The sequence below is a fragment of the Scyliorhinus canicula genome, chromosome 4 (genome assembly GCF_902713615.1).
Source record: "Scyliorhinus canicula chromosome 4, sScyCan1.1, whole genome shotgun sequence".
Taxonomy (NCBI): domain Eukaryota; kingdom Metazoa; phylum Chordata; class Chondrichthyes; order Carcharhiniformes; family Scyliorhinidae; genus Scyliorhinus; species Scyliorhinus canicula.
In genome coordinates this window covers 107196290-107222050 of record NC_052149.1, presented here as the reverse complement: position 1 = coordinate 107222050, position 25761 = coordinate 107196290, and the positions used below count along the sequence as shown (strand labels likewise).

General features: G+C 44.7%; 2 protein-coding genes across 4 annotated transcripts in view; both read left to right on the top strand.

Moving 5' to 3' along the window:
* Window positions 1-25761, top strand: part of LOC119964231 — a 901051-nt gene that overhangs the window by 404601 nt on the left and 470689 nt on the right.
* The window catches only part of LOC119964893 (procollagen galactosyltransferase 2-like), a 255040-nt gene that overhangs the window by 10389 nt on the left and 218890 nt on the right, over window positions 1-25761 (top strand). The window contains exon 1 of one of the 3 annotated variants that reach the window (XM_038794979.1): window positions 15067-15583. The exons of 1 other annotated variant lie outside the window; for it this stretch is intronic. In XM_038794979.1, the coding sequence (XP_038650907.1) occupies window positions 15297-15583 (287 nt within the window). In that variant the 5' untranslated portion in view covers window positions 15067-15296. Of the gene's footprint in view, window positions 1-15066; window positions 15584-25761 lie in introns of those variants that run through there. One more of the 3 variants, XM_038794981.1, reaches the window with a different exon arrangement.

The window sequence follows — 25761 nt, the reverse complement described above, 5'->3', positions numbered from 1 at the left end:
TAAGTCATTGATATAGACTGCAAATAGCTGAGGCTGAAGCACTGATCCTTGCAGCACCCCACTAATTACAGCCTGCCAACCTGAAAGTGACATGTTTATTAGTACTCTCTGTTTTCTGCCCTTTAACCAATCCTCAATCCATGTTAATATATTACTTCTCATCCCTTTTCTAAATTCCCTACTGGATTTATTAGTGACCACCTTGCATCTGTAGACCTTAGTTTTGGCCTGTTTGACACAAGAAAACATCTCACAAACCCTCTCATAATCTTAAAGATCCTATATCAAGTTAACCTTCAGCGTTCGCTTTTTAAATAAAAGAAGCCCAGCCTGTTCAATCTTTGCTGATTGATATAACCTCTCACTTCAGGTATTACTCCAGCATGTCTTTTTGGCACCAGTGCCTCTATATCCTTCATATAAAATGGAGACCAAAGCTGTTCTGGTCTAACTAAGGTTTTGTGCAAGTTTAAAATCATTTCTTTGTTTTTCAATTCTATCCCTCTGGAAATGAACTTGAGTTATTCATTTTGCTTTTTTAATGGCCTCATTAACCTGCGTTGCTACCTTTATACAAAAGCAAAATACTGCGTGTGCTGGAGATCTGAAAGAAAAACAGAAAACGTTGGGAAAACTCAGCAGGTCTGGCAGCACATGTGGAGAGAGAAACAAACATAACATTTCAGGTCTGAGTCCTTTCACCTGAACAGTTGAACATTTTCTGTTTTTATTTTAGACATTTCCTCGAGATTTATGTCTCCGTAAAAGTTATTTGACCTTTACCATCATGGTTCTGTGTGATTCATATCAGACATTTAAAAGGATGTTATCTTTTTTTATGTTGCAAAGGCTTTACAATTTACTGTGTGCCTTGGAACAGTACACAATGTATGCCTCAACACACCTTGTCTGATGGCAGCATGATATAATAGTACATGGGGGCCTGTTTAGCTCAGTTGGCTAGACAACGAGTTTGTGATGCAGAGCAAAGCCAAAAGCGTGGGTTCTAATTCCCGTACCGGCTGAGGTTATTCCTGTAAGATTCACTTTCTCAATCTTGCCCCTGGCCTGAAGTGTGATCCTCAGATTAAATCATCACATGTCATTTCTACCCCTCAAAGGGGAAAGCAGCATATGGTCAGATGGGACTATGGCGATTTTACCTGCAATAGTACATGTGATATTGCATGCGGTGTGGGGGCAAAAGTAACATTCCTGTTGGTGTAATTAAAATGGGTGAGAGTTATGTTAACTGCAAAGTCCAGTTCTGGCAATCCATTGAATCATTAGAAGAGGGCAGAAATTAGAATACTTTTTAAACAAATGAAGATCATTCATAGAACATAGAACAGTACAGCACAGAACAGGCCCTTCGGCCCTCGATGTTGTGCTGAGCAATGATCACCCTACTCAAACCCACGTATCCACCCTATACCCATAACCCAACAACCCCCCCCCCCCACTTAACCTTACTTTTTAGGACACTACGGGCAATTTAGCATGGCCAATCCACCTAACCCGCACATCTTTGGACTGTGGGAGGAAACCGGAGCACCCGGAGGAAACCCACGCACACACGGGGAGGACGTGCAGACTCCGTACAGACAGTGACCCAGCCGGGAATCGAACCTGGGACCCTGGAACTGTGAAGCATTTATGCTAACCACCATGCTACTTAACTCGGGGGTGGAGGCGGACACACTCTTTATCTTTGGAAGTTACTTTTCTATGGAGAATTTAAGAGCAATGTGCAAATAAAATCTGCCATCTATACATAATTTAGCTCATCACCCTAAAGATTGCTTTAAAAACATTAAGCGCATTTGAATGTCAACCAGTGTTCAGATTCAGGCAAGTAAATCTGATACTTAAAATGAATACTGAGCCTTAACTGTGTAGTTTGTTAACTTAACACTACGTACAAGGAAACTCATGACTGAGGCCCCTTATTCAGTTGCAATTCTGGTCAAATGCTTGCTTGTGCTCAAAATGTCCATATGCAGTGTCAAGTTTGAAAGATGTCGAGTAGTCACTTGGGTAAGTTGTTTAACAGCTTCTACGCTGACAGAATCATTTCATAGTGCAGGGCAATGTAGCTTCTTGTCTGTTTTAAGTGTGGTAGTAAAAAAATGTTAGGGTAAAGTGACGCGAGTGAAAAGCACTATGGGGTTAATTAGTGGAGTGGGTACAGCCCATGTCTAAAACACCCAGGCCAGAATTTTATGGTCCTTCCACGGTGCGTCTCGTGTGTTGTGAAAAAAGTACTTTTTTTCACATAATGTGGGCATTGTTGAGTAGGTAGACATTTATTTATTTATTTTAAATAAGTATTTTTATTGATTTATTTATATATGTCAAACACAACCATACAAAAAATAGAAGCAAACAGGAATACAAATAACCAAAGAAAATAAATATCTAAAATCCCGACTCCCGATCTCCACTTCCCCAACCTCTTTAAACCCCCAACAGCCCGCCCCGCCCGCGCCCTCTTAACTATTTAGTAATTTAGTACGGTAATTTGGACATTCTGAATTCTCCCTCCGTGTACCCGAACAGGCGTCAAAATGTGTGACTAGGGGCTTTTCACAGTAACTTCATTGCAGTGTTAGTGTAAGCCTTCTTGAAATGAAATGAAAATCGCTTATTGTCACGAGTAGGTTTCAATGAAGTTACTGTGAAAAGCCCCTAGTCGCCACATTCCGGCGCCTGTCCGTTGAGGCTGGTACGGGAATCGAACCGTGCTGCTGACCTGCTTGGTCTGCTTTAAAAACCAGCGATTTAGCCCAGTGAGCTAAACCAGCCCTTGTGACAATAAGGATTATTATTATTATTTTCGAAGTAGTCAATGACCGGCTGCCATCGCAGGCAAACCCCTCCACAGACCCTCTCAAGGCAAACTTAATTTTTTTCCAGCCTGTGGAACTCTGCGAGGTGGCTCACCCAAACCCCTGGTTTCGGCGGCCCCGAGTCCCACCATTCCAATAAGATCCGTCTCCGGGCTACCAGGGAGGCAAAGGCCAAGATATTGGCCTTTCTTGCCCCCTGGTCTTCTGACACTCCAAAGATTGGCACTTCTGGAATCGGGAACACTTTCACTCTCAAGACCTCCGACAAAACGTCAGCAAACCCCCGCCAGAATCCCGCCAGTTTCGGACAGGCCCAAAACATGTGGACATGATTCACGGGCCCACCCTTGCATCGCCCACACCTATCCTCAATCTCTTCAAAAAACCTACTCATCCCGGCCACAATCATATGTGCCCTGTGGACCACATTGAACTGAATACGGCTAAGATAGACATTTATTGACGATCTCTAATTACCCATGAGAAGATGGAGGTGAGTTGTCACCTTCTTGGCCCCCTGCAGCCCATGTGGTGTATGTATGCCCGCAGTGGTATTAGTGAGGGAGTTCCATGATTTTGGCCCAGTGACAGTGAAGGAATGGCGATATATTTCCAAGTCAAGGTGGTGTGTGACTTGGAGCGGATCTTGCAAGTGGTGGTACTCTTATGCATCTGCTGCTCTTGTCGTTCCAGATAGTATCAATCATGGGTTTTGATGCTGCTGTTGGTAGGAACTTTGGTGAGTTGCTGCAGAGCATATATTAGATGGCACACACTGATGCTACTGTGCATCAGTAATGGAGGGAGTGCAAGGTGAAGGTGGTGGATGTGGTGCCAACCAAATGAGCTGCTTTATCCTGGATGATGTTGAGGATCCGGAGTGTTGTTGGAATTGCACTCATCCAGGTAAGTGGAGAGTTAAATTACATCATGCTCCTGACCTTTGCCTTGTAGATGGTGGACAGGCTTTGAGAGACAGGAGGTGAGTTACTCGCTGCAGAATTCCAGCCTACGATTTGCTCTTGTAGCCACAGTACTTATACTAACAAATTATTAAGTAATTAGTATTGACTAAACAGAGAAACAGTGAACAGAAGTAGATGTGTTGGTAGAGAGATGAATGAAGATCAAGAAAACTCATAACAAAGGAGAAGAATTTTTTTCTCTTGCTGACCTATCAGTTCTGCAATGAGTAAAAGCCATGTCCAGTAATTGTCTGTGTTCTTGCATGTGACATCATGGAGTCAAAAAAGGATATGTTTGATGCTGACTACTGTTGTTTTCTCAATCTGAAACATAATTCATCCACTTTGGTCTTCGAGGAACTTAATCTTTTCAACGCATGAAATTTGCAAGCTGATTCTTCCTGACACACACATAAGCACACACGGCGGGATTTTCCAGCCCACCCGCTGGGATTATTTGGTACCACCTAAAGTCAATAGACGTTTGGATGGGCTACCAGGTCTTCCGTGACGGGTCCTGCCATGACAAGACTGGAAAATCCCAGCTAAACATGTACCACATGTTCACCACACACACACCCACATGCTCATGCACGCACCACACAAACATACATGCACAAACGCAGGCATGCACACACCACACACACGCGCACACTCATACTTGCACACACACACACACATACACACACGTACATGTGGTGATGTGCATCACTGTAAATACACAAGGGGTTAATGTAGATACATGTAGACTAGCTAGATACTAGAGGGAGCACCAGAGACATCACACTCAACCAACAGATCAGTTAGATAGGACACGACCAATGGGCATCTACGATGCACATAGAGGTGACACGACCACAGGAGGGCATTACACCAACTCATATATAAAGGACACCACTCACATGATCTGCCTCTTTCCAGTGGAGACAGTCAGTGAGTAGAGATACAGGGTTGATTTGACATCACTCCCACCACGTGAATTGTAGCAGTCTGGTTAGTCAGTCTGAGTAGCTATAGTAGGATTAACAGTAGTGTCGAACCCAAGTTATAGAAGTGTATAGAGTTTAATAAACGTGTTGAAGTTATCTCCACGTCTGATCCTTCCTTTGTCAAGTGCACCACAAAGAAGTCGCTTATGCTAAACCTATAGCATAACAAGACAGTACGCACACACTCATACTCACACACACATGCATACAAACACACATGTACAGATGCATACACACAAAGTTGTTACTTGGTGGCTCCCAACTACTTTGTAGAAAGTAGAATATTTGAAAACATTTGTAATGTTTAATTTAATAAAGAGACAACACAAGTAAAACAATATAAAACTTCACTGGTTGTCATTTGGTACAGTTTGTTTAATAGAATTGAAAATGGGTTTCTCAAACAAAATATTTTAATTAGTGTCATTTAGAATATTCGTATCAATAATAAACGTAAGGAGAGTTGTCCTTAAACCAGTGTGATTTGACATTATGCTGTGGGTACATTATCCAAAATCTGGTTATCCAAAAACAAGAGTTGTCTGAAAAGTGGAAATTTTTCTCTGGGATATCTGGGTGCCACTCCTGGAGCAGGGTTGGGAATGAAGAGGCTGTTCTGGGACTGCTTCCAGAGGATGGAATCAGTGAGAGTTGTGTGTATGCAAAGGTAAAGGTAATCAATAAATAAGCCTAGGTTCAATTTCCACTCTGTTAAATGAGTTAATTTCTAAAAGCATTGCTATAGGGATGTTCAACTAGCCTCGGGATCCCTGATTAGAGAACAACAATATTGCCAGAGTTCTCTCTCGTTGTATCTGTGCCCTGGTATCAATTCCAGGGAGATTCTTCTGAGGGATGAATTGAATGCTTCTTTGGCGAGCAGTAAATGTCTGATTGTGTGATAAGCATGCCATGAGAAAGAAAGAGCCAACATTAATCATCTTTTTACAAAACAAATATAAATGCAAGTTCTTTCCATCTATACCTTGTCCAATGAGCTACTTAACAATACAACAGTACACTTCTCCAAACCTCTAGGATCAGACTATTGCAGCTTTTATTTAATGATTAGAACAATGGTTACAACCTTTTAATGTTTAAGAGTGTAAATGGTTAAAATCAGGAGCACCTGATACTGATGTAACTACTGATGTAATGTCACATGACTAAGAGACTGCAATATGGAGAAGCATAAATATAGACTTGTGTAGAGTACGAGACATGTATAGATCTGTCAATAAACAAGCCAACAGCGCAGCAAATCACTGGTACCCTCCACTTTTCCTTTAAGGTAATGAGAGTACCTGGGATCAATATATTTGAATTTAAAAGCAAAGTTTTCATCATCGTCACTGACTGCTACCCCAGATGCTTTGAAATGCACAGCACCACAGCGGAGGCAGTCATCACATTATGAAGAAGAATCTTCACGGCATATGGCATCCTGGGCGTTGTCATGCAAGAAATTGACCCTCGGTTTACTAATGAGCTGTTCTGCAGCTTTGTGCAAGAATATGGTTTCGTACATAATAATAATAGCTTATTGTCACAAGTAGGCTTCAATGAAGTTACTGTGAAAAGCCCCTAGTCGCCACATTCCTGTGCCTGTTCGGGGTGGCCGATACGGGAATTGAACCCACGCTGCTGGCATTGGTCTGCATTACAAGCCAGCGATTTAGCCCATTGTGCTAAACCAGCCCCTGGTTTATTAACATGTGGCTAGTTCACCTGGATATCCTCAGTCGAACGAAGTAGAAAGAGGAGATCAAACAATCAAGGAGTTGATGAAAAAGAACAAAAATGCTAAGTTACCCCTTCTTAACTACAGAACATCATTGTTAAAAACTGTTTCTCGCCATCAGAATTATTAATGACAAGACAACTGCAAACATAGCACCCAGCTCTACAACAAAAACTACAACCTAACATAATTTCAGATGATCATGAGAGAGTTAGGAAGCATGAGGAGTTGCAAAGGGACAGTCAAACTCTTGATGTTAACTTCAGTCACAGAACACATGACTTCCAACTTCTACAATGGGAAGAGTGTGGATATGAAACCAGTAGGAAGAAGTAATAGAAAGAGCTCCACAGTCAAGATCTTATAGAATCAAAATGGACCAAGGAAATATGAAGAAAAATGCCTTGATATCATTGGGAAGGAAACCAATTGAACCATGGGATTTCGATATGGATGGAGCCAAAAACTAGAGTAGAAGTAGAAACTGTACAACCAGCTAGGTGGAAGACACTCCTACTGAAGGATGAGAGTACACACTTTGTCCTCACCCTCGAAATGCAGTAAGGACTGGATCAGGTAAATTAGTCAAAGCATCACAGAGACTAACCCTGTGAAGTCTGGAATTTTGGGGGGAAGTGTAGGAGGATGTATATAATTAGGATAAAGACTTGGGGAAGTTGTAGAGTAAAGAGTAAACATGTAATACTGATAAAACTATTGATGTAACTATAATGTCATGCCACCTGATTCAGTAATTACAATCTGGTGGGAAGCAGAAGACAACACGGTGTAGACTCAGTACTGAGATGTATATAAGCAAATTACTGTGGATGCTGGAATCTATCTGAAGGCAAAGAGAAAATACTGGAAAATCTCAGCAGGTCTGGCAGCATCTGTAGGAAGAGAAAAGAGCTAACATTCCGAGTCCAGATCACCGTTTGTCAAAGCTGTTAGCTTTGACAAAGGGTCACCTGGACTTGAAATGTTAGCTCTTTTCTCTCCCTACAGATGCTGCCAGACCTGCTGAGATTTTCCAGCATTTTCTCTTTGGTCTGAGATGTATTCAAATCTGTAAATAAACAAAAATGGTTTTCATGAATAATGATCAACAGTAATATTCTTAGGGTAACAGGCAGCCCTAATGAAACCCCATCTAGACCCGGAACTCATGATGAAACAAATAGTAACTACCCTCAGGTAAACTTTACTCAATAAGCCTAAAGGCAGGGGAATGTATCTATCAACCAGCTGCTTAAAGTAATGGATTATCTGGCTATTGTCTCAATACTATTTGTAATAAATTATTGTGTGCAAATTGACTGCTGTGCTTCCTACATCAAAAGTGGCTACACTTCAAAACACTTCATTGGCTATAAAACATTTTGGGTCACCCCCAGGTCATGAACGGGACTATATAAATCCAAGCTGTGATATAAATCCACGTTCTTTCATTTTAGATGATGCCATCATTGCATGTTTCTGTAAAATTGTAAGCAGCTGAACATAAGTTACTGACTGCTATTCAGGTTCAGGATTAACACTGTGACATACTGCTGAAGTACAACAGTTTCACCCCTGGACATAATAGATAGTTAAAGGCGTCCCTAAAGATAGATTATACAGATTTGAATCTGTTAAATTAATCCACCGTATCTTTAAGCACAGGTTACATATAATATTGATTGCATTTATTTTTCAAGCTATTAATGCTTCTCACTCTATTATTATATGTCCTGCTGGTCCTGTTTCTGAACTAGTCTATGTGTATAAGAATTAGAGGATTAATGTGAGTGTCTGAGTGCATTGAAACGTCACTCCAGAGACTGGGGCCTGGATTTTTCAGCCCCTCCAGTGGCAGGCAATGTTGTGGACGGGAAGCGAAAATTTGGAGACTGGCGATGATGCCGATGCTGGCAGGATGGGAAAGTCACGCCCTTAAGCACATAATCAAAGACAGCTGTCCAGTGCAGTAATGAGGGAGTGCTGCACTGATGGAGGTGCAGTCCTTTTGATCGGACAGCTGCCACCTCAGATGGATAGAAAAGATCCCATATTCAAAGAAGAATAAGGAAGTTGTCCTTGTGTTCTGCTTAACCTTTATCCCGCAACCAACTTGACTAAAATACTTCATTTGGCTACCATCATGCTGTCATTTGTGGGGACCTACTGTGTGCAAAATGATTGCTGTGATAACTACATTACAATAATGGCTACACTTTAGAAATATCAGGCTCTGAATCTCCTTGGGACATCCTGACATTGAGAAAGGCACAATATAATTTTAAGTTCTTTCCTTCTAATGAGAAAACAATGCTTAACTAGTATTTTAATGTTGCTTATAACTGCTTGCCTAGCACTAATGTGGGAAATGAGAAGCAAATGACATTTACTTTAAGGTCATTAGCATTCCTATTTGGAACTATATGTCAATACATATGGTGACTTTGAACTTGAGGAAGGTATTCCTTCAGGATCTCCTGGAATCTTGCACAGCTGCAGTTGACACACAAGGATTCTTGTCAACACTTAAAAAATATTTTTTGTACTATAATAATGGAGTCAGATATCAACCTCAGTACTTCCATTGTCTACATGCTATGGCACCATTGGTGCTATTTCTTTCTTTATTGCCTTTCTGGCAAGTGTTTTAAATAGATGTTCCATCTTGTTCTATTCCATCACAGAACTGCTTTGGCAGATGTCACAAAAATGCATTGGAGGATTTGCGAAATCTTATTTATAAAATTAAACATTGAAAGATTATATTTCTTATGTAAAATTCCTCTGAGTCACAGAACACTGCCGAATTAGACAGGACGTTATTGTTATATGTTTGAGTTATATTACTCACTCTTACTCGAAAGATATCTTTGCTTTTACATCTCCAACTGCTTATGATTACATATCTTTCTGACCGTTCATACTTAATCCAATATCTAAGATTATTTGATAGTGATCCCAGGCTAATAAACAGAAAACCTTTCTTTAGATTTGTTTTAACCACATTTTGAATCCTGTGTCTCGAAGTAGCTTAGAAGTAGCAGACGACACAACCAAGGCATGCAATTTAAATCTAAAGATGGGACATGTATGTGGTCTAGATAGGTGTTGTTTGCCAGCACCTATTTTAACTGTGATTTCTTGCTATTTAGTCTTAAATTGCTAGCCTAATTTCTTGAAGAGGACCCGAGGAAGCAAGTAAATAAGAGTAATGTATATAACTGCAAGAAATGTTAGATTATATAAATACCTCATTAGACAAATAATAAATGCTCCACAAACTATATTTTGAACTATTCATTACCTATGTGTGTAACTAAGGTTTATATACTCCCTTGCTATGTCAGTGTCCTATGTGAGTGGATTTTCATCAACAATACATTATACGTTCACAGACTTTAGATTGAATAGCTATAGGCCAATAAGTGCCCCCAGAGAATTCCGGGCACCTTGGAATCGATTCAGGAACATTTGTAAAGCCGGAACATCTGCAACAATCGCATGTCAATTTCATGTTCAAACTGCAGGGCTTGCTTTCTTCCATAACTAAGACTGTACTGAGTCAACCAAGCAATTGTAATAACATTGTAGAACATAGAACATAGAACATAGAACGATACAGCGCAGTACAGGCCGTTCGGCCCTCAATGTTGCACCGACATGGAAAAAAACTAAAGGCCATCTAACCTACACTATGCCCTTATCATCCATATGCTTATCCAATAAACTTTTAAATGCCCTCAATGTTGGCGAGTTCACTACTGTTGCAGGTAGGGCATTCCACGGCCTCACCACTCTTTGCGTAAAAAACCCACCTCTGACCTCTGTCCTATATCTATTACCCCTCAATTTAAGGCTATGTCCCCTCGTGATAGCCACCTCCATCCGCGGGAGAAGGCTCTCGCTGTCCACCCTATCTAACCCTCTGATCATTTTGTATGCCTCTATTAGGTCACCTCTTAACCTTCTTCTCTCTAACGAAAACAACCTCAAGTCCATCAGCCTTTCCTCATAAGATTTTCCCTCCATACCAGGCAACATCCTGGTAAATCTCCTCTGTACCCGTTCCAAAGCATCCACGTCCTTCCTATAATGAGGCGACCAGAACTGTACGCAATACTCCAAATGCGGCCGTACTAGAGTTTTGTACAACTGCAACATGACCTCATGGCTCCGGAACTCAATCCCTCTACCAATAAAGGCCATCACACCATAGGCCTTCTTCACAACCCTATCAACCTGGGTGGCAACTTTCAGGGATCTATGTACATGGACACCGAGATCCCTCTGCTCATCCACACTACCAAGAATTTTACCATTAGCCAAATATTCCGCATTCCTGTTATTCTTTCCAAAGTGAATCACCTCACACTTCTCCACATTAAACTCCATTTGCCACCTCTCAGCCCAGCTTTGCAGCTTATCTATGTCCCTCTGTAACCTGCAACATCCTTCCGCACTGTCCACAACTCCACCGACTTTAGTGTCGTCTGCAAATTTACTTACCCATCCTTCTGCGCCCTCCTCTAGGTCATTTATAAAAATGACAAACAGCAACGGCCCCAGAACAGATCCTTGTGGTACGCCACTCGTAACTGAACTCCATTCTGAACATTTCCCATCAACCACCACTCTCTGTCTTCTTTCAACTAGCCAATTTCTGATCCACATCTCTAAATCACCCTCAATCCCCAGCCTCCGTATTTTCTGCAATAGCCGACCGTGGGGAACCTTATCAAACGCTTTACTGAAATCCATATACACCACATCAACTGCTTTACCCTCGTCCACCTGTTCAGTCACCTTCTCAAAGAACTCGATAAGGTTTGTGAGGCATGACCTACCCTTCACAAAACCATGCTGACTATCCCTAATCATATTATTCCTATCTAGATGATTATAAATCGTATCTTTTATAATCCTCTCCAAGACTTTACCCACCACAGACGTTAGGCTCACCGGCCTATAGTTACCGGGGTTATCTCTACTCCCCTTCTTGAACAAAGGGACCACATTTGCTATCCTCCAGTCCTCTGGCACTATTCCTGTAGCCAATGATGACCTAAAAATCAAAGCCAAAGGCTCAGCAATCTCTTCCCTGGCTTCCCAGAGAATCCTAGGATAAATCCCATCAGGCCCCGGGGACTTATCTATTTTCACCTTGTCCAGAATTGCCAAAACTTCTTCCCTACGCACCTCAATGCCATCTATTCTAATAGCCTGGGTCTCAGCATTCTCCTCCACAATATTATCTTTTTCCTGAGTGAATACTGACAAAAAGTATTCATTTAGTATCTTGCTTATCTCCTCAGCCTCCACACACAACTTCCCACCACTGTCCTTGACTGGCCCTACTCTTACCCTAGTCATTCTTTTATTCCTGACATACCTATAGAAAGCTTTTGGGTTTTCCTTGATCCTACCTGCCAAAGACTTCTCGTGTCCCCTCCTTGCTCGTCTTAGCTCTCTCTTTAGATCCTTCCTCGCTTCCCTGTAACTATTAAGCGCCCCAACTGAAACTTCACGCCTCATCTTCACATAGGCCTCCTTTTTCCTCTTAACAAGAGATTCCACTTCTTTGGTAAACCACGGTTCCCTCGCTCTACCCTTTCCTCCCTGTCTGACTGGTACGTACTGATCAAGAACACGCAATAGCTGTTCCTTGAACAAGCTCCACATATCCAGTGTGCCCAACCCTTGCAGCCGACTTCTCCAACCTACACATCCTAATTCATGTCTAATGGCATCATAATTGCCCTTCCCCCAGCTATAACTCTTGCCCTGCGGGGTATACTTATCCCTTTCCATCACTAATGTAAAGGTCACCGAATTGTGGTCACTGTCTCCAAAGTGTTCACCTACCTCCAGATCTAACACCTGGCCTGGTTCATTACCCAAAACCAAATCCAAAGTGGCCTCACCTCTTGTTGGCCTGTCAACATATTGTGTCAGAAAACCCTCCTGCACACATTGTACAAAGAACGACCCATCCAATGTACTCGAACTATATCTTTTCCAGTCAATATTAGGAAAGTTAAAGTCTCCCATAACAACTACCCTGTTACTTTCGCTCTTTTCCAGAATCATCTTCGCCATCCTTTCCTCTACATCTCTAGAACTATTAGGTGGCCTATAGAAAACTCCCAGCAGGGTGACCTCTCCTTTCCTGTTTCTAACCTCAGCCCATACTACCTCGGAAGAAGAGTTCCCATCTTGCATCCTTTCTGCCACCGTAATACTGTCCTTGACTAGCAGCGCCACACCTCCCCCTCTTTTGCCCCCTTCTCTGACTTTACTAAAACACCTAAACCCCGGAACCTGCAACAACCATTCCTGTCCCTGCTCTATCCATGTCTCTGAAATGGCCACAACATCGAAGTCCCAGGTACCAACCCATGCTGCCAATTCCCCTACCTTATTTCGTATACTCCTGGCATTGAAATAGACACACTTCCAACCACTGACCTGAACAGTGGCACCCTCCTGCGAAGTCAAATCTGTGCTCCTGACCTCTCTACTCTCAATCTCTCGCACCCCAAAACTACAATCCAGGTTCCCATGCCCCTGCTGAATTAGTTTAAACCCCCCCAAAGAGTACTAACAAATCTCCCCCCCAGGATACTGGTGCCCCTTAGGTTCAGATGTAGACCATCCTGTCTATAGAGGTCCCACCTTCCCCAGAAAGAGCCCCAGTTATCCAGAAATCTGAATCCATCCCGCCTGCACCATCCCTGTAGCCACGTGTTTAATTGCTCTCTCTCCCTATTCCTCGTCTCACTATCACGTGGCACGGGCAACAACCCAGAGATAACAACTCTGTTTGTTCTCGCTCTGAGCTTCCATCCTAGCTCCCTAAAGGCCTGCCTGACATCCTTGTCCCCTTTCCTACCTATGTCGTTAGTGCCAATGTGGACTACGACTTGGGGCTGCTCCCCCTCCCCCTTAAGGACCCGAAAAACACGATCCGAGACATCACTTACCCTTGCACCTGGGAGGCAACATACCAAACGTGAGTCTCTCTCGCTCCCACAAAATCTCCTATCTGTGCCCCTGACTATTGAGTCCCCAATTACTAATGCTCTGCTCCTTTCCCCCCTTCCCTTCTGAGCAACAGGGACAGACTCCGTGCTAGAGACCTGCACCCCATGGCTTACCCCTGGTAAGTCCCCCCCCCCACAAGTATCCAAAACGGTATACTTGTTACTCAGGGGAACGACCGCAGGGGGTCCCTGCACTGACTGCTTCTTCCCAGTCCCTCTTACAGTTACCCATCTATCTCCAGTCTTTGGTGTAACTACTTCCCTGAAGCTCCTATCTATGACCACCTCTGCCTCCCGAATGATCCGAAGTTCATCCAACTCCAGCTCCAGTACCATAATTCGGTCTTGTAGGAGCTGGAGCTGGCTGCACTTCCTGCAGGTAAAATCAGCAGGGACACTAACGGCAGCCCTCACCTCAAACATCCTGCAGGAGGAACATGCACTACCTCCCCTGCCATCCCACTTAATTTCAACCAAGTTCTGGTAAACAAATATAAAACAAATAATAAAAAAAAAATAAAAAAAAATAATAATATAATATAGCACTTACCTGCTCACACCAATGGGTCTTATTATTAGGTTAGAGGAGGAGGGCGGGTGGGAGACACTACACGTGTAGTGTCTCGGGTATCCTCTCCACCAGAATTTATTGGCTAGGAGAAAATCCTTCCAAGAAGTCCGCGGGTCGTACTTCCGGTTCCCGCCTTATATTATCTTTGCTCCCACTGGCACCCCGCCGCTCTTATCTTTTCAATGTCCCGGCTGTCTTACCTCTCGCGCTCTTTTCAATGTCCCGACTGTCTCTCCTCTCGCGCTGTTTTCAATGTCCTGGCTGTCTCTCCTCTCGCGCTGTTTTCAATGTCCCGGCTGTCTTACCTCTCGCGCTGTTTTCAATGTCCCGGCTGTCTCTCCTCTCGCGCTGTTTTCAATGTCCCGGCTGTCTCTCCTCTCGCGCTGTTTTCAATGTCCCGGCTGTCTCTCCTCTCGCGCTCTTTTCAATGTCCCAGCTGTCTTACCTCTCGCGCTGTTTTCAATGTCCCGGCTGTCTCTCCTCTCGCGCTGTTTTCAATGTCCCGGCTGTCTCTCCTCTCGCGCTGTTTTCAATGTCCTGGATGTCTCTCCTCTCGCGCTGTTTTCAATGTCCCGGCTGTCTCTCCTCTCGCGCTGTTTTCAATGTCCCGGCTGTCTCTCCTCTCGCGCTGTTTTCAATGTCCCGGCTGTCTCTCCTCTCGCGCTCTTTTCAATGTCCTGGCTGTCTCTCCTCTCGCGCTGTTTTCAATGTCCCAGCTGTCTCTCCTCTCGCGCTGTTTTCAATGTCCCGGCTGTCTCTCCTCTCGCGCTCATTTCAATGTCCCAGCTGTCTTAACTCTCGCGCTGTTTTCAATGTCCCGGCTGTCTCTCCTCTCGCGCTGTTTTCAATGTCCCGGCTGTCTCTCCTCTCGCGCTGTTTTCAGTGTCCTGGATGTCTCTCCTCTCGCGCTGTTTTCAATGTCCTATGTCCAATTGTGTGGACATAGTCTGAGATAGGGGCACGATTTAACAGGGCCCGCCATCACTTTTCTAATTGGGCCCGCAATTCCTAGCACTGGCCCTGTCCCCAGCAGTGCCAACCTAGCAATGCCAACTGGGCACTACAAAGGCACCTGTGTGGCAGTGTCAAAGTGCCAGCAGGAGTACCAGGGTAGCAACCTGCCCAGAACCCCCAGTACTAAATGGTGCCACAGCAAGGTCTCCCAGTACAAGTGTTCGTTCCCAGGCCTTTGGAGACACCGGTGCAGACATATTTCAGTGAGGCTAGCTGTCGCTTCAGTATGCAAATCTGGATCCGGCCCAGTGAGGGCAAGATCCAGATCACATGGTCTCACAAAATGTCGTTAAATCCCGTGAGGTGTCCCGAGCATCGCAAATATCGCGTGAGGCCTCTCTCGAGCTGTAACGGCCTCGTCCCCTCGCGAGTGAGGCGGGATGAGCCGTTCAATCAGGGCCAGCGTTTCCACGGGTGAGTTCAATCTTTAAATACTTATGTAGTGTCTGACTGAATTAACTGAAGCTAAACAAAAAATATTAATTCTGTCACGATTATGTTACTGAACCTAAACCACCAGGAAATTTTTTGATAAGCGTGCAATGATAGATATATTTGAGGACTGTGTCCTATGAGCCTCCGTGCAGCTATAATATGAGAGTGGAATTTATTACAGTCGAGGTTATGAAAACATCCTTCTTTCTAAAATGAGTATTTTAAATAAGATTTTTAAATGCAGTGTATGACATGCATTACTGTAGAATTACCAACAACAAGGGGTAAATCGTCTGGTCCTGCCCGTTGCGGGCTACGTCGTTGGCGGAATGGACAATTTGACAGATCGTTGAAAGACCCGTTGACATTGGGCGGGTGGGACCGGAATATCCCGCCACAAGGGTCTGCTATCGTCGCAAAGTTCAATACCCAGCAGAAGCGTTTGTATTATTCCACAATAAAAAAAAAGAAACAATTGAATTAACATCGGACCTATTATGTCCCGATGTACTTTCCAACCGATGAATAAAATATAATGGATGGAAGCTGTTCTATGTGGATAGAGTAGGATTGGCTTTAAAATTTCTGGTTGAATACCCCATCTCTGCCAACTGATGGAGTTAGTTGGCACATTTGATAGGATAACTCTGCAGGCCGTACATGCTTGTAAACGTAAGTAAACCTGTGAAAGAATGTGACTCACTAAACATAATAGACTCAAAAGGGTTTAGTCAATGACCGATATGCATGGCCTATTCTCTTTATTTGTTTTTCTTTTATGGCATTAATAAATGGGTATGGTTTAGCTCCTTTCAAGACCTTGCACTTCAGGGGGCCTTTGCCTTTCTCAAGAGTCCGTTTAATGCAATTGGATGTACGTCCAGGGCTCGCTTGGCACTGCGATTGAAGGCCATATTGGTCTGGTTTCTGTACTGTTTCAAGGACAGGATAGGAGTTAATGTGCACAGGCATGCTCCTGCTTGCTTTTTGATTGGCAAGGTTAATGTCAAGAGGTACGAAACAGGCAGGAGTTTCTTAATTGAGCTACTCTGATTTGATTAGCTAACTCTCCTGCCTAATCCTCTAACACCACTGTGGCCCTGGGACAGTCAAGTGATTTTTCACACTAAATGTACGTGCCACAAATTAGACTTGCCAGCAAAGTTGAAGCTCATGGAACAAAAGAGAAAGTAACAGCATGGTTACAAAGTTGGCTGAATGACAGGAAATGGATGTAGTGGTGGAGGTTGATTTCTGCACTGAACAAAGGCACACAATGGGGTTCCAGTTGTCAATATTAGGATCACTGCTTTTGGTGATTTATATTAATGACCCACACATGGATGTGTTGGGCACAATTTCAAAATTTGCAGATGGCACCAAACTTGGAAGAGGCTAGTGATAGACTTTAAGAGAACATAGGTTGGTGGAATGGACAGAGAAGTGGCAGATGAAATTTAATGCAGAGAAGTGTGACGCAATACCATTTGGTAGGAAGAACAAGAAGAGGCAATATAACATAAAAGGTAAAATTCTAATGAGTGTGGAGGAGCAGAGGGACTAGAGGGTGTATGTGCATAAGTCATTGAAGATGGCAGGGCATGTTAAGAAAGTTGTTAAAAAGACATACGGCATCCTGAGCTTAATAAATAAAGGTGTGGACTATAAATGCAGGGAAGTTAAGATGAACCTATAGATAACATTACTTTAGCCTCAACTGGAGTACCGTGTCCAATTATGGGCATCTCATTTATCGAAAGGATGTAAAGGCTTTCGGGAGGATGCAGAAAGAAATTATGCGAACTGTCATAATATGCACCCATGCACATCATGAGGTAAAAGCAGGCAGTGACAGACAACCAGGCGAACCAATCAATATACAGAACAGAACACGACCAATCACAAGACACGACACCAGAGTGGGGGCTTCCAACTATAAAACACGCGAGGCATCAGCACTCTGCCTCTTTCCACTGGTGACAACTGTAGTGTCAGTCAGGGTGTACAAATCATTCAACACCTTCTACACGTGGATCGGAGCTAGCCTGGTCTAGATAGTTAATGTTGGTTTACTTAGAGTAGTAGAGAGTCAACCCACAGGCAGCTGTGTGCTTCGTTACTGAAGTTCAATAAATCTTATGTTGAACCAATGCCCACGTTTGGTGTATACACGATCAGTTAATTGCATCGTGTGCAGTCTGTGTTACCCCAGGGTGAGTAACACGACATGATACCAGAAGTGGCTACTGCTTCTAAGTAATTTACCTTCGAAAATTCACTGATGACCAGCAACTGCCTTCCAGTGGCATGGAAAAGATCCAGGCACCTCCGCAGCTCCGGATCTCTGGGAACTTTGGCACCAACTGGCGGGTCTTCAAACAGAAATTCAGTCTATACATTGAGGCCTCAGGCCTCGAAAGTGCCTCCGATGCCCGAAAAATTCCGCTGCTGCTGTCTACTGCAGGAGACCAGGCCATCCAAATCTTTAATTCGCTCACTTTTGCCAACGGTGAGGACAAGACCAAGTTCCAGACCTGGATTCTGTCACCGATCCAGAGGACGACTGCCAGGAGTCCCCTTATCGAGCGGGCATCATCACCATGCATAACAAGGCCTCCTCGCATTCACCAACACACACACACATCCTGAACGTGAATTATGCAGACGAGTGGCGTGCCACAGGACAAGTCAACGATTGTAGCATCCGGTTCAAGGCTGGACTCTGGTGCTTCGGCCAACCTAATATCCCAAGCAGATCTTGCTCATATCCAAAGGCAGCCTACCATTCTTCCGCCGGCCTGCCAGTTGCTCGACTACAATGGGAATGCCATCACGGCGTTAGGGTCCTGTCACCTGCAGGTATCCAACAGGGCCATCAAGGCTCCTTTGCGGTTTGAGATCGCCAAGCCCGCAAGGCTTCTCTGCTCAGTGCCCATGCATGCAAGCTACTCAATCTCGTTCAGTGTGTACATGCCATTTACTCTGCCAACAGCACTCTTCAAGCCGACATTGAGGAGCTACTATCGCAATACCCGGATGTGTTCAGTGGGATGAATACGCTGCCCTACCGCTATAAAATCCTGCTCAGGCCTGATGCCACGCCTATCATCTATGTGCCACGCCGGGTGCCGGCGCCCCTCAAGGACCGTCTAAAGGTGCAGCTGCAGGAGCTTCAGGATCAAGGAATAATATCCAAGGTGACAGAACCAACTGACTGGGTCAGCTTGATGGTTTGTGTCAAGAAGCCCCCTGGAGAACTGTGCATTTGCATCGATCCCAAGGATCTGAACCACAACATCATGAGGGAAGACTTCCCGGTCCCGAAGCGGGAGGAGCTGACGAGTGAGATGGCGCATGCCAAATTCTTTACAAAGCTGGATGCATCGCTTGGCTTCTGACAGATACAACTGGAAGCTCTGGACGTTTAATACACCCTTCGTAAGATATTGCCACAACCGCATGCCATTTGGCATTGTTTCGGCATCCGAAATCTTTCATCGAATAATGGAGCAAATGCTTGAGGGCATTGACAGTGTGCGGGTTTATGGTGACAACGTCATCGTCTGGTCCACGACCCCGGTGGAACATATTTCACGTCTGCAGCAAGTCTTCAGGCGCATACATGCCAACGGCCTGAAGTTAAACCAAACCAAATGCTCCTTTGGCAGGTCGTCAATTAAGTTTCTGCGTGATCAGATCTCCCAGCAGGGCGTGCAGCCCTACCCGGAAAAAGTTCAGGCAATCAACACGATTAAGACCCCAGAGGACAAGAAGGCGGTCCTCTGCTTCCTCGGGATGGTAAATTTTCTGGGGAAGTTCATTCCCAACCTCGCATCACACACCATGGCCCTCAGACACCTGGAAAAAAGATCACCACTTTCCAGTGGCTGCCCGCACATCAAGCAGAGTGGCTTGAGTTGAAAGCGAAGCTAACCACCATCCTGTTTTAGCTTTCTTTGACCCAGCAAAGGAGACTAAAATTCCACAGACGCCAGCCAGGACGGCATTGGGGCGGTGCTCCTCCAGAAGGACGACACCTCGTCCTGGGCTCCAGTGCCCTACGCATCCAGGGTCATGACCCCCACTGAGCAACAATATGCTCAAATAGAGAAAGAATGCCTGGACCTTCTCACTGGCATCGTGAAATTCCACGATTATGTCTATGGTCTCCCGACCTTTACAGTAGAGACGGATCACAGACCCGTAGTGCACGTTATACACCAGGACGTAAATGACATGATACCCAGGCTCCAGCGCATTCTCCTTCGACTCCGCAGGTATGATTTTGAACTGGTTTACACGCCTGGAAAGGAGCTAATCATCGCGGATGCCCTGTCGCGTGCCATCACCTCGCCATATGAGCAGGTCGACTTCATACACAACATTGATGCGCAAGTGAAACTGTGCCAGCATGCTCCCGTCTTCCGATGAACGACTCGGCATCATTTGAGAAGAGACTGCCAAGGACCCTCTGCTGCAGCGGGTCATACATCACCACACGAATGGCTGACAGAAAGGGCAATGTCCACAATACTATAATGTAAAGGATGACCTAACTGTTGTCGAGGGGATTCTCCTGAAATTGGGTCGCTTCATAATTCCGCGTAGCCTCCAGAGCTTGGTGCTCACACAGATACACGAGGGACACCTCGGTATAGAGAAGTGCAGGTGCAGGGCCCGGCTGGCTGTCTATTGGCCCGAAATCAACGAAGACATCTCAAACATGGTCCTCAATTGCGCGACCTGCCAGCGCTTCCAGCCTGCTCGGCCCAAAGAACCGCTCCACCAGCATGAGATCGTGACCTCTCCATGGTCTAAGGTCGGAGTGGACCTTTTTCATGTCAACGGGCGTGACTACGTCCTGATAATTGATTACTTTTCCAGTTACCCTGAGGTAGTGAAACTGTCGGACCTACCATCCAGGACCGTCATAAAGGCTTGCAAAGAGGCATTCGCCAGGCATGGAATCCCGTTCACGGTCATGAGTGACAACAGTCCCTGTTTCTATAGTCAAGAATGGTCCAATTTTGCAAAGCAATACCACTTCCAGCACTTCACCTCGAGCCCGCATTACCCACAATCTGATGGGAAGGTCGAAAAAGGGGTACACATCGTGAAGCAGATGCTCTGCAAGGCTGCGGACTCCGCTTCGGACTTTAATCTTCCTCTTCTGCTGTACGGCGCAACTCCTCTATCCAACGTAACCTGCGGACAACTGTTCCGGCCATTCATGTACCTGACCTGGATCACCTTCTGATGCTGCAAAAGATGCAGCAGATCAGAACCCGGCAGAAGCTGACATATGATGCTCACGCTACGGTTCTGCCGGTGTTCTCTTCAAAGGACGCTGTTCGCATCAAGTTGCCTGGTGAAGGGTGGTCAGCTCCAGCTGCTGTTGTTCAACAGGCTGCTCCCAGGTCGTTCGTGGTTCACATGGCTGATGGATCTATTGTGAGGCGCAACAGAAGGGCACTACGCAAACTTGGCTGCCCACCACCGGATCTCACTTTCCCAGATGTCACTTTCCGGACACCTCTCTCCAAGGGGCCATCAATCTGGCTGCATGCCAACCGATCAAGACACCATCATCCCCACCTCCACCTCTCGGGTGGTCCACAAGAATCCGACGACAGCCTCAACAACTGGACTTATAAATAGTTCCTTGTACATATGCTGTTATGTTTCTGTACGCTAGACACCTTGCATGTACATATCCATCCACTCACCAATTGCTGTATATATTTACTCTTGTAAATATGTCGTTTCTGCTCTTAAGCAACCGACAATTTTTTTTTAAAAAAGGAGGGATGTCATAGTATGCACCCATGCACATCATGAGGTAAAAGCAGGCAGTGACAGACACCCAGGTGAGCCAATCACCATACAGAACAGAACACAACCAATCACAAGACGGGACACCAGAGGGGACCTTCCAACTATAAAACACAGGAGGCATCAGCACTCTGCCTCTTTCCACTGATGACAACTGTAGTGACAATCCGGGTGTACAAATCATTCAACACCTTCTACACATGGATCCGAGCTAACCTGGTCTAGATAGTTAATGTTAGTTTACTTTAGAGTAGTAGAGAATCAACCCACAGGCAGCTGTGTGTTTCGTTACTGAAGTTCAATAAATCTTGTATTGAACATCGTTTGGTATATACTTGATCAGTTAACTGCATCGTGTGCAGTCCGTGTTACCCCAGGGTGAACAACACGACAAGAACGTTTCTGGTGATGAGTGACTACAGTTACCTGGGTAGATGGGAGAAACTATTTTCATCCCTTTATAAAAGCAAAAGTGAAGAGGAGATTTGATGGAAGTGTTTAAAATCATGAACGGTCCAGGCAGAGTGGATAGGCAGAAATGCTTTCTATTGTCAGTAGGTTTGAGAAGCAGAGGACACAGACTTAACATTACTGGCAAAAGAAGCAATGGCGGGCAACATGAGGAAAAACATTTCTATGCAACAAGTGGTTAGAATCTGGAATGTGCAGCCTGAGTGTGTGGTGGAGGGAGATTCTATTGAGAATTTCTAAAGGGGACTGGATAAGCATTTGAAGATAAAATTCTTTACAGGACTAAGGAGAATAGATGGAAGATTGGACTAACTATGTTGCTCATACAGGGAGAAGGCATGGTCTCAATTGGCTGAATGGCCTGCTTCTGTTCTGTAACTGTGATTCATCCGAACATTTTCCAAGTCCGGTTTCAGGTGAATTTGGCGGGTTGGTTGACAGTGGCTGCTGTGCCGAGATTGACATCGCTATTCAATGGCACCTAGCCATTTGTTTCGGGTGTTGAGGAGTTTCTCTACAAGGAGGTCACCCTTTTGGAAATTTCCTGCACTGGGGAGCTAGGCTTGCCAGCAGGACTGGCTCCAAGCAGGTCGGGTGCTATTTTGAACGGTTGTCCCAAACTCTATACCCCCCTTTCAGCACTCCTCACTTTCAGAAATCCACCAACCTTTCTTTGACTCCCTTAAACCCCCCCCTCACCCTTGCTTTCATGGGCATGATACCCCATGCCCTGATTCGTGGCAGAGCCAATGTGGCATCCTGGTAACTTGGCACTGTCACCAGACACCCTGGCAGTACCAGGTTGGCAAGTCAGGGTGCCCTTGTGACACTGCCAGGTACCAGGACAGGAGTGCCAAGGTGCCAGGGGGAGTGTCAGGGTAATACCCTGTCCTGTCTCCGGCCACATGGGGAGCTCAGCGAGATGTCCCGAAGTGCCATCAAGCCTGGTCCACAATTATGGAAACCAGTGCTAAACCCTCAGCAAGCGTGGCAGTTGGCTCCCGGGCACCGGGCAAATATGGTTTCCGGATATTTAAATGAGCCTAATGGCTCAGTTGGGCCTGTTCCAGATCGCACCAGGCGTCCCGAGTCGGGTGACTCATGCAAGGTTTTGTGCTCAGCTCGGAGCCCGATTTGGGACTCTCTTGGAATTCACCAGTTGTGTGCTGGACGCAATAGGTTTGTTGAATCACACCTGTGGCTTTATGATTCTGTTATTCTATGACGCGTACTATGGTGTAGACTGGGTGCTAAGACAGGAGATTGCACTTTACCGAATTTTGGATGAGATCTGACCATGGAGTAGGAGCACCACGAAGTTAAGGGATTTGTCCTTCTGTGGAAGCTGTACACATCTATATGTGTGTGTGACTGTGGGCTTGTTGGAGTATGAAATGCATAAATCTTTTCAGTCACTGGATTGTAATATTTGGGATGTGCTTTGCCTTAAGTCTTTTTGCAACAGAAATGTCATTGCGCAGGGAATGAGTGGGGGGCATAGAAGTCCCTGAATAAGCGTAGGAAAACCAATGAAGAGAGGGCTGTGAGATGGAGTGTTTATATGGACCATGTTCTTTGGGGTCTGTGTATGGCTATGTCATTGTGGTTTTTTTTCCTTCATTGGATTTTTCTGTTTAAAAGTGTTAAAATTATAAATGCCTTAATAAAATATTTTCTAAAAAAAAATGTCATTGCACGAACCTCAAACTGCAAAGGCAATCAGCCTAACTACATCTCACTAAGGGACTGCAGGCTGTGTTTTTATAGATATCCTATTCATATGTATACCCATCTCTATTTATCGAGTGGCTTGTTGTTGCTGAGATCCTCCCACCTTTCCTTAGCCAGTAATATATGTAGAGAATCACAGTGCTCAGGCAATAAATTGCATTTCATAAAAATATTTTGCAGGATGTTGCTCCATGTCAATTCACTTGCCCTAAATAGAGGGTGAGATTTTCTGCACCCTCCCTTGGCGTGTTGTCCGGTGGTTGAGGCAGCCTGCCATTGGCTGGCAGTGGAATCTCCTGGTCCTGTAAGCTTCTATGGGGTTTTGCGAGCTCCGCATCCTTGTCCCCCGGGGAACGTGCGGTGGGTTCTCCATCGGAAGGACTGGAAAATCCCGTCGACAGTAAAGGCCAGAAAATTTGCCCATAGAGCCTTTGCCAGTGGTACACGACTGAATAAAATCTGGTGAGACTGCGTTACGATGTGAATCGAGCACTGCTTTCACCTTTATTAGTTTTCAGTTTTGTTACACCACCTTATAGTAATAAGTGCCACAATTTCATGCCCGCATTCGCCACGAGTGCAGATGGTGATATAGGTGCAATATATCGTGAGACTCGGAAAACAAAAATCTTGCTGGCTTTCCCGCCACACAGTATCCGCTCCACTCCCCCATCCCGACATTAGGAATTCCCCATTGGTGAGGTTTCCAACTGGTTTTTAAAAATGGGAACAAGGGTTCGGTTTAAGGTTAAGGTTACTCAATGGGGGCACAGAGGTACTTTTAGCCCCGGGGGGTGGGGGTGGGGGGGACACAGCAGCTGGACAGTATCCTGGCACCCCAACACCCTGGCATTGCCCCTGGTATGACAGCATGAGCCATACTTGCAGACTTGTTTCTGCACAGAGTACTGTATATCCTGGTGAGAAAAGCTGGCTGCACAGTCTGCGAGCTGCACGCCTGTTTTGCCGCTTCCGCCAGCACTTAGTGCAGGGAATGGAAAATCTGTCCAACATCTCTAATTTAAAAAAAAATAAACTGTAAATTGTAACAAACGTCTGACACCTGGTGCAGACACGATGGGCTGAATGGCCTCGATCTGCACTGTAGAAATTTTATGAAACCTTGGACCCCCTTCTATATTTCATAATGTGAAATAATTTTGTTTATTTTATTTTGGACAATGCCACTCAAGTTGGTCACATTTGACGCACCTGGCTTATGATAATCTAACCACACAGATATTTTTGTTGCTTAAGAGGTTACATTTGGTCAGAATTAGACAGCAACAACTTGCATTTTTTATAATGCCTGTAACTTCGTAACGCATCCAAAGGTATGGCAGCCAATTTATGCACAGCAAGATTCCACAAACTGGTGTTGTTTCAGAGGCAAATAGTGTCCAGGACATCACTGAGAAATCACCTGCTCTTCAAAATAGTGGGATCTGTAGCCTGCCTGTGTAAGATAATTTAAGTAAGATTTGAGGCTCCATATTGGGGGCACCTTGGGCCTACCCATTCAGCTGCAGGGATCAGTGGAGTTGCTAGGCAAATGGTCTTTTGGGAACTAAAATGGAAAGGGTTTTCTGAATATGAAATAACAAATAATCAATGATGCTTAATAATGGGATCAGCATCCAAGTCACTGGATTATATAGCTTTGTCACCCATTCCTCAGGCTCTATTCTTTAATATGAAGCAGGCCAAGTTAATCAAAATAAATAACAGATTCACCTCGCCAAGATCCCAGGTTCGATCGCGGCTCTGCGTCACTGTCCGTGTAGAGTTTGCACATTCTCCCTGTGTCTCCGTGGGTTTCGCCCCCAGAACCCAAAGATGTGCAGTCTAGGTGGATTGGCCACGCTAAATTGCCCCTTAATTGGAAAAAAATTAATTGGATACTCTAAATTTAAAAACAAATAAATAAATAAACAACATATACTGGAATTTGTATACAGCAAGAAAAATTGTACCAATTCTGACCTGGGAGTTAATTCCTTCTTACATTTTATAGCATTGCTTAGTGTGTTCATATTCATTTCTATCCATGCTATTCAAACTATATAAAATAAATAGATGGATAACTATTTTAAAGTAGTATAGATGGGAATTGAACATAAACA